This window comes from Eretmochelys imbricata, chromosome 11 (assembly GCF_965152235.1).
Source record: "Eretmochelys imbricata isolate rEreImb1 chromosome 11, rEreImb1.hap1, whole genome shotgun sequence".
Classification (NCBI taxonomy): domain Eukaryota; kingdom Metazoa; phylum Chordata; order Testudines; family Cheloniidae; genus Eretmochelys; species Eretmochelys imbricata.
In genome coordinates this window covers 52,883,028-52,897,770 of record NC_135582.1, presented here as the reverse complement: position 1 = coordinate 52,897,770, position 14,743 = coordinate 52,883,028, and the positions used below count along the sequence as shown (strand labels likewise).

The 14,743-nt window shown below is 36.4% G+C and overlaps 1 protein-coding gene across 5 annotated transcripts in view; it reads right to left on the bottom strand.

Moving 5' to 3' along the window:
- The window catches only part of GLS (glutaminase), a 105,565-nt gene that overhangs the window by 63,046 nt on the left and 27,776 nt on the right, over positions 1-14,743 (bottom strand). For 4 of the 5 annotated variants that reach the window (XR_013347555.1, XM_077830483.1, XM_077830484.1 and 1 more), the window contains 2 exons: positions 11,834-11,997; positions 2,725-2,783 (listed from right to left, as the gene is read on the bottom strand). Coding sequence is in view for 4 of the 5 variants with exons in the window: in XM_077830483.1 (XP_077686609.1) it covers positions 2,725-2,783; positions 11,834-11,997 (223 nt within the window). In the remaining variant the exon portion in view is untranslated. Of the gene's footprint in view, positions 1-2,724; positions 2,784-10,700; positions 10,781-11,833; positions 11,998-14,743 lie in introns of those variants that run through there. The other variant, XM_077830486.1, reaches the window with a different exon arrangement.

Here is a 14,743-nt window from a genome sequence, read left to right as displayed (position 1 = left end):
TTTGTCCAGTGAAAAATTCACCGTGAGATACTTTCTCCGTGCCACGAGTACCCATACTACCATAGGTATTAAATGATAATTTGCACAAGAATTTTGAGGCAACACTCAACTTTTTTTTTTTTAAACTAATACATCCAGCGTACTGTATTTTATTTATATTTAGAATACCCTTAATTTAATTGTTCAGAAAATTAACAGATCAAATCAAGGAGCTCTTAAGTGTAACTGAAGTAATAGTTTCACCAAAAAGGTAAAAGCTGGTCAGAATTTTAAAATATAGCAATAGTCTCTCCATACTTCTTGACATGCTGTCATTTGATAAAACTATGTTATAAGATTCATATATTTGATCACATTTAAGATAATGTAAAAGACATTTAACTGCTGGATTCCCAAGGCTATGCATGGTCCTCTATAAATATGAGCAATTCCCATGGATCCCAATGATAGTGAATGCATGTGAACTGAGGGCACCATATGGTTTTAATCTAGCAGTGTGTAAGAAAATAATGATAAATCTGTATATATAGATTATATCCAAACTTAAGTTCGCCAGTGGTCTATCCAAATTTTCTACACAATTCATATGTAAGACAGCTAAATTGCAGACTATAGGTTATCTGCACAAAATATAACTAGTTAATGTTTTGTACCTGTTTATCCCAAATATACCGGTAGTTTTCCGCAAGTAACACTTATTATTAGTTATTCAAATGTTAAACAGCATTTTAGAGGAAGCAGTACATGAAAGGATCTAGATATTGTCACTCTGAAAACAAATAATGAAGCGATAGTATGGTATGTGTCTATCAGATGTGCAGTTACTACAGCCAAACATGTCAGTTCAATGCAATTTGGTCTATAAAAATGTCACAGCACTTTTAAAACAAATATCACAGTTACATGCACTAATATTAAGATTTGTTGTATCAATTTAACTACACCATTTATCAAGAACTCTACACGGGTGTCTTCCAAATAGTCTCACACTGTGCTTTTGTCAGAGAGCAATGGCCAGTAAGTGACACTATAGTAGGAGTGACATTTTGACAGCTTAGACAAATGCAGATTTTAAAACTCACTATTACCAACGTGAATTTCAATGCTCAACCTTTAGAAAAACAAATCATGACATTTACCTGTCTTACTTATGGCCATTTTCTTTCACCTATAGCTATTAAAGATAAAGGTCTTTAAGCAGGAATTTTTACACCTTATTTAATATAAAACAGAAATTCATGATGGAAAAATAAGAAAGAACCTTTCATAACTAACACTTCGCAGGCAGGAGCTAGGAAATACACCACAGGCTAAATGAGTTTCCAGATGTAATGAACACAATATAAACAGAAATTAAGAAGTCATGCTTGGAAAAATTACATAATCTAGTTTTAAATTTTCCACATCAAAACTATGGAGGACTGAAATATTCACTAAAAGTCAGTAACTTCTAGATAGCAATTCACCATTACAAAACTAGATTTTCATTCTAAGTATTGCAGCAATGGTATGATTAACACTGGGGCTCCATCTGCAGTACAGCACTTACAGCAGCGCAGATGTACCGCTTTAGGGCTGCTAGTGCAGACACTCTAAGTCGATGGGAAAGAGCTCTCCCTTCAACTTAATTACTCTAGCCCTGAAGAGCACCGGTAGCTACGTTGGCAGGAGAAGCTCTCCCACTCACATAGCGGTGTCTACACCGGTGCTTAGGTCGGTATAACTTACGTCACTCCGAGGGTGGCTTATTCATGTCCCTGAGCGACAAAAGTTATACGGATATAAGGTCTAGTGTAGACAAGATCTGAGTAAGTCAGCATACAATCTACATTTACAACTTTAACAATACACCTGCACACCCATACTAAGGGCAAAACCCTGCCTTTCAAAAACAAACATGCATTTATGCAGGATCATGGCCTAACAGGGCAATATTTGCTATGTAATCTAATGTTTACTCATGGAAACATGCATAGCTGTTAGTTTCCAACCACTTATTTGAGAAAGTGGACATTTTATGTCCAAAGTAATAATAAATACAAAGTAATTACTAAATAAATGATTTCGCTACACAGAAGGTTAATTATGGGCAAGTTTAATATAAGAGCATGGAATTTAGTTGTGCAGCTCCTATAAATGACAGCTAAATTGTAAAGCACTCTAATTTTACCTCAGAAGGAAAAAAAACCTATTTTACTTTTATGCAAGATAGGAGACTAAGTCCAGGAGCACACTTGTGACTCTTTCTCATTCGGCAAGAGAAGATTTAGTGCATTTCTGAGGATGTACTCAGCTTCTGACGACAACTAAATGACATTTCTCATAACAAAATTGCACTAAACAATCTCTCTATGAGATAGTACCAATCTTACCTATTTGTCTGCTTCACTCAGCATACAAGAGGCTAACTAGATGGGTAAAGTAGTAAAAATAAAATTCTAAACAGAAGAAGCAGTAAACAGTGTTTCAACCGAATGACTCTGGGTCAGATCATGGTCTCTTTCAGAAATCTCATTAATGGAAGTTTTAGTACTACCGTTGTTTTGAAGTGCGTACTTTGCAAGTTATACGGCTTGTTTGCATGCTTCTGTACACTAGTTACTAAATTCCAATTAGACTGCTTATCTATACACACACATCAAATGTACAACACTACTGACTGCTAAGCTAATTTTCCACATTCAAATGCAATACTCAAAACAAAACTAAGTGTGAACGTTTTACCTTGATTAAGGAAGTGATCACAATTGCTCCAGCATTCACCATAGGATTGTGAGGCCTGTCTGTGAAATAAGAAAATTTCAATTATATATACATCCTTAGGGCTGAAGTTCACACTTGTTTTAAACAAAATAAAAAAATAAAATAAAAAAAAAATCAGTCAGCCAACACATATTTGAGTAAAAATTATACACAAGTTTCTTGAAGCTATGGCTGTTTAATTTGATTGTAATAATAAATTACAATACTATAATCCAACTTTATATACTTGAGCAATATGTAGTGCATTTTTTTTTGTATTTACAAATGCATCACTCTAGAACCTATAGCATATTTCCGTCCATGAAGCGAGACACATCACTAGCTGACTTTACAACACTGCAGCCTCTACATTCTGAATTTGTCATTTTCATTTGTTACTATTCTACTACATACAGTGCTCTGAAACAGTTATGTGAAAAGGTTATTCCTAACTTGTCCTGAATTATATTTATAGTCTTAACTGAATAATGAATCCATTATCCGTACATTAACTATTATATTAGGAAACAATAGGTGGATGAACAACACATTAATTCACGTATGAACCCAAAGTCTCCCAAGCAAATGTCAAACCCAAGTGGTGTACATGCATGGTCGATTTTACTAGTGAATCTCTTAGTTAGCTGTAAGAGAACTAAAATCCTTAACAGGCAGATGCAGTTAGCTTCCTACTATTTATAAACCCACTAACCATGCAGGGAAGGCTCATATAAATTTATTCTAACTAGCACATTTCATGAGAGAAATTATGTACTACTGATACTAGTTTCTAAAGTGAGTATGTTAATACCCTGGACAGAACAAAAGCCTATTTTTTTTAATTTTTAAATCCGAGTGTCATACAGACTAAGTTGACATAACATACGTAGGCTTCTGACGTGAATTAGACAAATACTAAGCCATTCTAATAAAAATTAACACTAAACAAAACCAGTGGAGCCCATACTAAAAATGGATTAAAAAAATGGTTCTCAAAAAGTAGTTGTAAGGCAGTTGTTTTCAACCAGGAGTACACGTACCCCTGGGGGTATTGTACAACAGGCTACATAAAAAGCACTAGCGAAGTCAGTACAAACTAAAATTTCATTAGTGGCTTGTTTTATATTATGTTTCAGCATAAAGTATAAAGTACAATATTTACATTCCAGCATATAAGAAGCATGTTTCTTTCCCTCAATCCATGATGGATTCTCTTTTCTCTAGCATGGTCATGCAGATCAAATATCTCCATCCCAAAGGGAAAATAAGTAGTCCATAGGAGAAGAGTCATTTGTTTATTGGAGGAATGTGTATTTACAATGGAGCCTCAGTGAGAACCATATTGTACAACGGTGAAGTTATTATTCTAATGGTTCATTACTGTTGCATTGCTGGAATAACTGCTCAAGCCTACATCCATACAATTACTCCATATGCAACACAGACCTTTCCCCTAGTAAACTCAAATTACACCATCTCTTCTCTGCCAGTTTTCCCAGTTGCTTTTCCTCTGCTGACCTTCTGCCCTTTTTGTGTTGACTCCCTAGCTATTTGGCTTGCAAACTCCAAGTAGAGAAAGAAAAAGGTCAACCCTTGCACAGACTATAAATATATGTACATTTGAAAAGATCATAGCTCAGGTCAAATACATGTCACACTTCCCAAAACATAAAAGGCATGCTATGCCTTTGGGCAGGTGCACAAGGGAAGAGACAGGAATAAGAGTGCAGAGAGTCCTACAGACAGTCCTTTCACTCAGGAAGCAAGAGGACCCATGTAAGCATTTAGTGCTAGACTCTCAAGGATCAAGCCAGGCCTTTACTTTCAGCCTTCAAAAGAAGCTTTCCATAAAGTCCACAACATGTGTTTAACCAAGTACAAACAGGTGTAACTGACAGATAAGTATGGCTCCTGTTAAGCAAGGGCTTGTCTTCATACCAGGGTAAGTCGACCTAAGTTACGGTACTCCAGCTATGTGAATAACTTCTTCACTGCGCTGCACTGACAGGAGATATTCTCTGGCTGGGTGGATTTGATGTAAATCACTAGTCAGAAAGACTCTAATCATGGTTTTCTACACAAAAGTGCATTCTTGTTGGCTGTTATAACCTTAATACATATTCTTTACAACTCAGAAAGAGATTTCATTTTTAGAAGGTACACACTATAAATTTTTAAACAGTGATTTATTTTGAAAACTTTTCAGATTAGTTTTACAGCTATATCAGAAAATAAATGACAGATTTGTTATTTCATTTACCAAAGGTAATTGAAGCAGATATTTATGAAGTCATTGGGAGATGAACTATCTCCAATTCAACAGGTTAATCATTAATATTTGGAGGAATTTCTTGCCACGCTGTATTAGAAGACCACCACCAGACAGACATTTAAACTGTTTTATTTAACTAAAACAACAACGTTAAGTATTCTGGATGTTTTTCCTTCAACAGCAAACATAATACATTTTAATAAAACGAGCACATGTCCCTTGCTTCTCACATTTAACTCCAGACTTCTTCTCCTTGTCCAGATCTATTCCGCCCCCAACAATCTTCTATTCACTGAACCTTTTGAAACTTTGTAGTTTTAGAGAGGTAAGGGATTGACTCTATTTACACAAATTTGCAGAGGGACAATACAGTTGAGGTCTGTTATTTCTCACCTCTATATATTATTTATTTAAAAGCATTTTTGCTGTTAACAAGCATGTTACCTCTGGAGACACAAATCCCCAGTTTGAGAACTCCAAAACTAAGCATCTCTGATGGTATCTTCTAGACTGAGCACTGAGTCCCATTGGGTAGATAGAAAGATTAGCCTAAATAATCTATACAGAAGCCCCTGGAACCCCGTAAGATTGGGTCCCTAATCCATGAACTATTGAAACTCATTTACAAAACTTTTCTTAAGCATTACATGAATATATTGTCTCATACTACAGAATTATAATTTATAATCCCTATTCCATGATGAGATATCTTCGAGCTATAATGTAGCTTAATTAAAACTATCTTTAGATAGGTTTTTTCCCCTCAAAAAGCATTTTATCAAAAATCCGATTGAAATAAAAAAAATTGAATTTTTAATATTTTTTTAAATCACTGATTTTTATCCACCCTGTTCTCTGGTCAACTTATCTTCACCTTTCCGAGAAGAGTGACTACCAGGGTCGACTGGAGAGCACTCTGCCGTCGATATAGTGGATCTTCACTAGACCTTCTAAATCGACACCGGCTGCATCAATTGCAGCAGCGTCAATCTCCCTGGTAGTGAAGACAAGCCCTAAGTTATAAACATACATCCCAATGTGCACGTATGTAGCACCAGGGCATTAAGAAACCAAAACACTAATCTTAGCTAATACAAAGACTTATCGTATCTTGGAAAAACTTCACTCATCCTCCCTGTGCAATAATTTGCTCATTTGTAAATTAGAGATAATACACACTTTTGTAAAGCAATTTAAGATACTTAAATGAAAGGTACTCTATTAATGCAAAGAATTATGAGCAGAACACACCAAAATATTTTTGAAGACGCAAACTGTGCAAATAGGAAGCCCAAATAAGTCATCTAATTGCCACTGTTTGGAGAAGAAATGAAAAAAATGTATATTCCACAGACTTGATTTAAGGAGTTTTTTGGCTTTTTATTGTTAGAGTGCTACTTACACTGTCTTCTCTTATATGAGCGTTCTCACATCATTATGGACAGGATTTTTTAAAGAGTGGATTAACATAAAACACCACATTAACAACAGTTGTTGTGATATAAATGACAAAATGGAGAAAATTCAATACTGAACTATTGAAAATTCAGCTACCTTCACTACTGTGTGAATCACTATCTCTGTGTGCTTCATAGCCATTGTCAGATCCATACAGATTATATTATATTTAAATAAAGATCATATTGATGCTTCAGGTTACTTATGATTATCAGATTAGCATTAAATATCCCAACTTGTTTTATACAGACTTCTACTCCCATAGAACTTAACATGGTTCCCTGTAGTGTACAATTTTCACTATAAGGAATACTGCCTGCCTATTAAAAGTATATGCATATTATGCCGTATAAATATTGAGCTGGTGTACTATTGTAATTTTTAGACCTAACAGCTGAATCGTTTTGCCTTTGGCTCAGACTACAGACACTTACATACTTGGAACAATACCAAGGATATGACACTATATTAGTTCTTATGTAGTAATGAGATGAGTAAACATGATGAAGAAATCTTAATTCTAAAATTTAAGATAAAACCCTACAAACACTATGTACATGAGTAACGTTATACACATGCATAAATTAAAGATTGCATGGCTGCATCCCAAGTTAGCAGAGAAAAATATAACACTATTAGATATAAAACTACGGATCATGTCTAACTGGCAAACCTCTGTCTTAGAGGTCACTTGAAAATGTCTCAACCAAAGGAAAAATAAGCCAACTGTTACATCTAAAATTACCATGGGATTCCCTACCTCAGTGAAATTTCTGCACGCAAGCAAAACCATGTTAAGAAGTGCTACAGGAGCAGAGGAGCTTACAGATAAAAAATATCTAGTTTAGAGAACACTAATATGGCAATCCATAAGATCCAGCAAACAGAGCTGTAAACAGGGGAGTTTGAGTGGGAGTACTGTTGGAGGAGGCAGGATGAGGCAAGCCCCTGGTACTTAGGGGGCAGTGAACTTTAGGTGGGAAGGCGATGACAGACACAGAAACAACAGTGGCTGTGACCCAAGCATTGGAAGAGACAATGAAGATGCCCAGATGTGGAAGTTGCTGAATGTACATCCTGGAGCAGTTACCTGAGAAGAGCTTCATTAAGTGCTGCCTGATAGAGCTGATGGAAGAGAAGATCTGAGGTTTGGAAATGCAGGTGAAAACTATGGTTGAGTTTCTAAGAGGATTCAAGCTGATGATGGAGGATTGGTCTTGGGACCAATCTTATTTAACATTTTTATTACTGACCTTGGCACAGAAAGTGGGAGTGTGCTAATAAAATTTGCAGTGACACAAAGTTCGGAGGTATTGCCAATACAGACGAGGACCAGAAAATCATACAACATAATCTGGACAACCTTGTAAACTAGAGTAATAGAAATGGGATGAAATTTAATAGTGCAAAGTCATGCACTCAGTGACTAACAACAAGAATTTTTTCTATAAGCTGGGGGCATTTGAGTTGGAAGTGACAGAGGAGGAGAAAGACTGGGGTGTACTGATTGATTACAGGATGACTATGAGACATCAATGTGATGCACCCATGAAAAAGGTTTCAGAGTAGCAGACGTGTTAGTCTGTATTCGCAAAAAGAAAAGGAGGACTTGTGGCACCTTAGAGACAAACTAATTTATTTGAGCATAAGCTTTCGTGAGCTACAGCTCACTTCATCGGATGCATAACGAAAGCTTATGCTCAAATAAATTGGTTAGTCTCTAAGCTGCCACAAGTCCTCTTTTTCTATGAAAAAGGGTAGGATGCATCAGGCAACATACTTCCAGTAGAGACAGGGAAGTGTTAGTACCATTATACAAGCCACTGGTGACACCTCATCTGGAATATCATGTGCAATTCTGGTCTCCCATGTTTAAGAAAGAGGAATTCGAACTAGAACAGGTGCAAAGAAGGGCTACTAGGATGACTCCAGGAACAGAAAACCCTACCTTATGACAGGAGACTCAAAGAGCCTGGCTTGTTTAGCCTAACCAAGTGAAGGCTGAGGGGAGATATGATTGTTCTCTATAAATACATCAGAGGGAGAAATACCATGAAGGAAGTAGAGTTATTTAAGTGATGCGCCAATGCAGACAAGAACAAATGGATATAAACTGGCCATCAACAAGTTTAGGCTTGAAATCAGACAAAGGTTTCTAGCCATCAGAGGAGTGAAGTTCTGGAACAACCTTTCAAGGGGAGCAGTGGGGGCAAAGAAAAAAAAAGTCTAACTGGCTTCAAGACTGAGCTTGACAAGTTTATGGAGGGGATGTTATGATGAGACTGCCTACAATAGCATATAGCTGATCTGCAACTTCAAGCAACAAATATCTCCAATGGCTGATGATGGGACACTAGATGGGAAGGCTCTGCATTACTACAGAGAATTCTTTCCCAGGTGTCTGGCTGGTGGGTCTTGCTCACATGCTCAGGGTCTAACTGACCACCATATTTGGGATCAGGAAGGAATTTTCTGCCAGGTCAGATTGGCAGAGACACAGGCGGGGGTGAGGGAGGATTTGTTTCACCTTCCTCTGCAGCAAAAGGCTCAAGTCACTTGCTGATTTAAACTAGAATAAATGGTGGATTCTCTGTAACTTGAAGTCTTTAAATCACGATTTGAGGACTTCAGTAACTCAGCCAGAGGTTATGGATCTATTACAGGAGTGGGTGGTGAGGTTCTGTGGCCAGCAAAGTGCAGCATTTCATACTAGATGATCATGATGGTCCCTTCTGACCTTAAAGTCTATGAGTCTAATGCAAAGCACTGAATTCCAACCAATTTCATGTACTGACCTGCTATAATGATTAATAAAGGATGTCAAAGTATCCAGCACAATTCAACATTTAGCTAAGGACATCCCCTCTGCAAGCATAAAGGTAAGCCAGTTCTCGCCATTCTCTTGCACAGTTAAGGCACATTAATGTACGAACAAGTCATACAAAATTCTACCAAGAATTAGTCACTTTTATATTGGCAAAGGACGTATATAATTAAAGACTGAACTGTGCCGGGAGTCTTGCCTACATAGGTACATATCATACACACCCATATACTCAGTGACAAGTGACAAAGTTGCAGAGCCATTCAGTAGTCCCTTAAAAACATCTCACCTACAGTCAGTCCATTAATATGTAGTCCAGAGACACATTCTAACACTTGAAATTCCTGATTTGCTTCAAGCAACTAGGTTAATTGTTTGTTTAAAAACAAAAAACCACACGTGCGCGTCATGGAAATGTGCCCCCCCACCCCAAAAAAACAAACTACAGTGGTCTGAGATGCAGGATGGACAGTCAGTTCTGGATTCATTCCTGTGGTTTAGGAGAAGGCTTGTGGGATATTTCACAATGCTGCAGAGCTAAAAATGAGAGATTTCTATTTCTGAAAAAAGGATATTGCCCGTTTTCCAAAGGGGACACAGCCAAGCCTGATGCCCTTGAAGTTTCTAAGATACCTTAACATTTAATGGTGACATTTTTATCCTTAGAAAAATTTGTTCAATTCATTTTTAGAGAGTTTTTGTTTGTTTTTGTTTTTTTCCAGTTTTACTTACAATTTTCCCTGTCCCTCTTTTAAGCGGGATTCTTAATACTAGCATTATAGGTGGAGAAATATAAAACTCCCCAGTCCTTAAGGATACAACGTATAACTTCTGTTTACAAACCTGCTCATTTAAGATGAATACATGTGTTCAAGAAAGATCAAATGTGTGCCAGGTGCTCTGCTGCACCCAGACGACACATATGGGTTAATTTATAGCTAAACATTATATACGAAAAAAATATTCCTTCTTTCTATGCAACTACACTGTCTGCCTAGCTCCTGATTTTCAGCATCTGTTCTATGGATTTGCATTTCAATTATGACAGACAAACTTCTGTAATTTACTGTTATTTTGCCTCTGTCCTTAGCTTTATGTCAGCCAGCAGAAAAATAACATTGTAATATACATGCCATACATTTTCAGTTAATTTGATGCAGTAGAGTATTTTAAAAAAAACAGATTCTCTTATTCTATAATTCTTTTTGCTAGTTTGTTTAAACTATTTATATCAATATGAACTGACTACTAATTAATTTCCTTATTTAACTGGATTTTTTTTGTTCTAAACCTGTATTAAAAGAAAAAAAAGTAACTTCTATGCCTTTCCTCATTACAGCAATAGGAACTATGTTAAATTGATGATACAACATAAAGCTGGCTGATTTTCAGTAACATCCCTACTTTTTAGATTGGGAGTTTTTCCAAGGCAGAGACCGCTCCTCCTCCTTTATGTTTGTACAGCACCTCAGCATTTGTGGACACTATCAAACAAAACAAAAAAAACCAAACACTATGCACAATGGAACAAAATGCTAATTTCCACATCTCAGTAATAGAAAATTCATGTTCATCTTTTGGTATGACAAATGTAAGAATTAAATACATTCCTCAACACAAAGACTATGTTCTTAAAAGGGTTACATCTTTCATCATCAAATTCTATTAAATATTAATTGCAGTACCATGGCAACAGAAATTTTGTCTGACCTCTTACTGAGCAAGATCCACTAGAAATATTTGTTTCAGAGACAAAAATCCAGTGTTTCCTCCAAGGTTAAATGAGTCATCCTTCCAAAATTTTAGCACTGTTTTTAAAAAACAGCACTTTTATGGTTATGTATTATTATATGCAGTAGCAGTCTAGATAAAATATTATACAGAATCATTTTAGATAAAACACTCTTGTGAAACAAAAAAAACTATTTCAAACAACATTTGTTTTGAATCAGAAGCAGAACACTTTTTCAGTGTTACAGAATCTGTGGGGAGCCAGTCCCAGCTTCTGCTTCTATTATCTGGACGTCAACCAGCATTTGTATCTGGCACTAGCACCAAATTCTCTGAGAATGGAGAGGATGACTCATAATCACATTTCTTTCAATCAATTTAACACATCATTCTATAATCAAGAAACCATTTTGCAGAGGGCAAGACTAGCTACCCAGCTCCACTTACTCAATGAAATAAAGAGTCGAATTCCATAATATTTTTTTAAAAACATACATTATGAAAGGTACTTTACAATAATCTCCATAACTAATGTTTACAAAATTGTACATAGGCAATTAAAAAACCCAATGAAGTTTACTATGCCAAGTCTGGAAGTGAGACAAAACTGGTAACTGTTATAATCAAAGGGTGAAACAATTCCAGGGGGAAAAGTATTTTGGGGGCACTGAACCTAATAATCGGCTTGGTGAGAGATCTGATGTACTGAAAAAAAACAAAACAAACAAACATAGCATCTTCCTTTATGATATTCTGATCTCAAACAAGAAGTAGAAGATTCTCATTATTAAATATTTAATTCTTACCATCTTCATTCAGGAACAGTTTGTTGAATCTTAATCCACTAGGCTCTTTACCAACATATCTGTGAACATACTCTGTGCCAAGGTCATTAACAGCAACAGCATATTTCAAAGGCTTTACACAGGACTGAAGACAAAAGGGGACTTTGGTATCTCCAACAGAATGCCTAGCAGAGAAACAGATAAAATTATTTAATATTTTTCCTTTTTTGATCACTGTGCCAAGATTAATTGCTCCACTAATTCTTCAGACTATTATTTATTGCACTACCAATATTGTTAAATTAGATTTTAAAAGAACAGAAGTCTCTGATCAATTCAATATATTTTGTTTTTCAACATCTGTAAAGGCAACAGTGAAGTCAAACACTGGCAATCACCATATAAATAAGAAAACCGAAATAAATGAGCTGCTGAAGTCTAGAGAGCGGCATCTGTGTCAGAGCTAAAACTCAGGAGTTCCTGAATCCTAGTCCTGTGCTCAAGTCACTAAGCTACAACCTGCATCCAGAATGGATACACCTGTTCGTGTCTAGATAATTAAAGCAATCCAACTTGGATCTGAGCTTCCAGACCTGCGTTCAAGCATTAAGATTTACATTTCAAAAGGGTCTCAGTGCAAACATCTGCTCTGTAATGAGATTATGAAAGACAAAATTCGATAAAATGTATTGCTTAGTAGGTTTTAACAACTAATGCAGAATGTTTGTAAAAGCAAGGATGGATTAGCAAAAGTAGTCTGAATCTGCCTAAAATATGGGTCTCCAAACCTATCAAGTCCTTGTCTGTCAGCTGAGTTTTAAGAGTACACTTTTTTGTTATATTTGCAAAAAAGAGATTCTTTTAAGAAGCCTTTAATGGAGCTCACAGAACCCCTTTGATGGCATTAACAATATATTTGATGGTCTTTCATTAATATATTTTGTAATATTCCTAACAAAGCAAAATCCTAACCTTAGGAGCATGACAAACAGGAATATCTTGAGTCAACATTTTAAAACTAATCTGCAAAGAACAAACAAAATATAATTCATGTACCAGTGAAGGAAGCTTCTGAACTGGAACATTGGTAAATCACTTTTACAAAAAAATTGTGTAGTATTTTCATTTCAATGCTTGCCAGTTTGACTGAACTGGATCCCGAAATTCTCTAGCCACAGAAAACACACTATTACAGCTGCCTCTGTGGTGTGCCTCAACACTGTTCCAGAGGGTTCACCCTTTTGGAGTGCAAGGGACAGCTGGCTGGATGGGGCACTTAGACATGCAATTCATTTTTCTTATTTGCTGCAATTAAGTCAAAACACATTTTGGCCCCATACGCAATATGTATTTTTTAAATAAAGTTAAAGCTTTAGAGTTTACATTTCAGAGGCTGCATGAATACACACTAAATTAATAAATATTTTGAATTGCCATATTCTCATCAGAACATATTTGTTGTGTGATTAGTTTGAATTAATATATTTATTTTGTTAAAATAAGAATAACTGCACAACTGAAAGACGAAGCTGTTTATAATGCAGTGCTGTGTTCCTATCTTTGGTTCAATAAGTATAGGTGAGGCTGCAAACTGAATTTCTCTTGGTCTGGAGATTTTATTTTTACCACTCCTGCTTCAAGGAAATAACTAGACTTAGAGAGCACAAGAGCTTTCCAGCTTTACCGTTTTTCCCCTTCATATGTATGTAAATATTTTAAAATGATAAAAATACCTAAGTTGATATTGAAATGACCATAAATCAACATTCTTGGCCAGCTGCCACGAGGCACAGCTCTAATGATGCTACAGTCAATTATTCCGTTCTTTCGGACATTCAAGCATCCCTGAATGGTGGTATTCAACCATTTTGTTACTGGAGAAAAGGACAGTCCAAATCACTGAGGATCACCCAGGCAACAGTTATATCCAGACCAGTATATGCTCTTGAGAGAAACTTTCATTTAATAAATGTGAAACATAGGTCTTGTTAATTTATGTCAGTCTCTGCGTATTCATTTCCTTTCAAAAGACAGATATGAAAAATCTCCATGGATTCTATGAGCATGACTTAAAGCTATTAGGCTGTACTACAGAGCCAATGCTGGCACAGCCCCTTAGCGTGGACATACAGAGTACACTAACAAAAGGAGTTTTTCCTCCCGTTAAAGGACCACCACCTCCCTGAATGACATTAATTATGCCCTCTTCTGTTGGCATACCTCCCAGTGTAGATGCAGTTTTGTCAGCATATGCCTCTAGGAAATGTGTTTTTTCACACCCCTAACTGACATAGCTATGATGCTGTAAGTTTTAAATGCAGGTGAGGCCTAACAGAGCCTTAGCGTACACAGCACTAGAAGGAGTTTCAACAGTTCTGAAGCCAGAGAACACTTAAGATAAGCCTCCCATGATTTTCAGCTTAACAGTGGCCAAGTGGCGTCAAGCCCCATCCTCATATCCTCCAGTAAGGATCAATTCTGAAATTCCCTAATTATATCTACTGTCTTCTTCTTCACAGTAAGCTCTCCAAGCATTAGGACAATCCCAAACTTCAAAATAAGAGCTGATCCAAAAGCTTGGGGGGGGGGGGATGGGGTTGGGTTGGGCACAGACTGAGCAAGAGTTTGTGATTTTTCCCTTTGTTTTCCAAAACACATCTACTATACACACAGTATGCCTTAAGAAAATAGTTATTTGATTACTATGGATGAGAGAAGAGAATAACATATTACACATCAAAACTGGCATACTAACTCACGGGAAGGCCAGACCTTTTGTCATAATACATATATTCTGATTTCAGAAGTGGAGCGGGTTTCTCAAAAGATAGCTCCTATCAAAGATTGCCTCCAAAATAAGTCCCCTTTACAGCCAATCTTCACTGTGTAGCTGCGAAGAACAGAAGTCATCTACTGCAGCTGAAAAGTCAT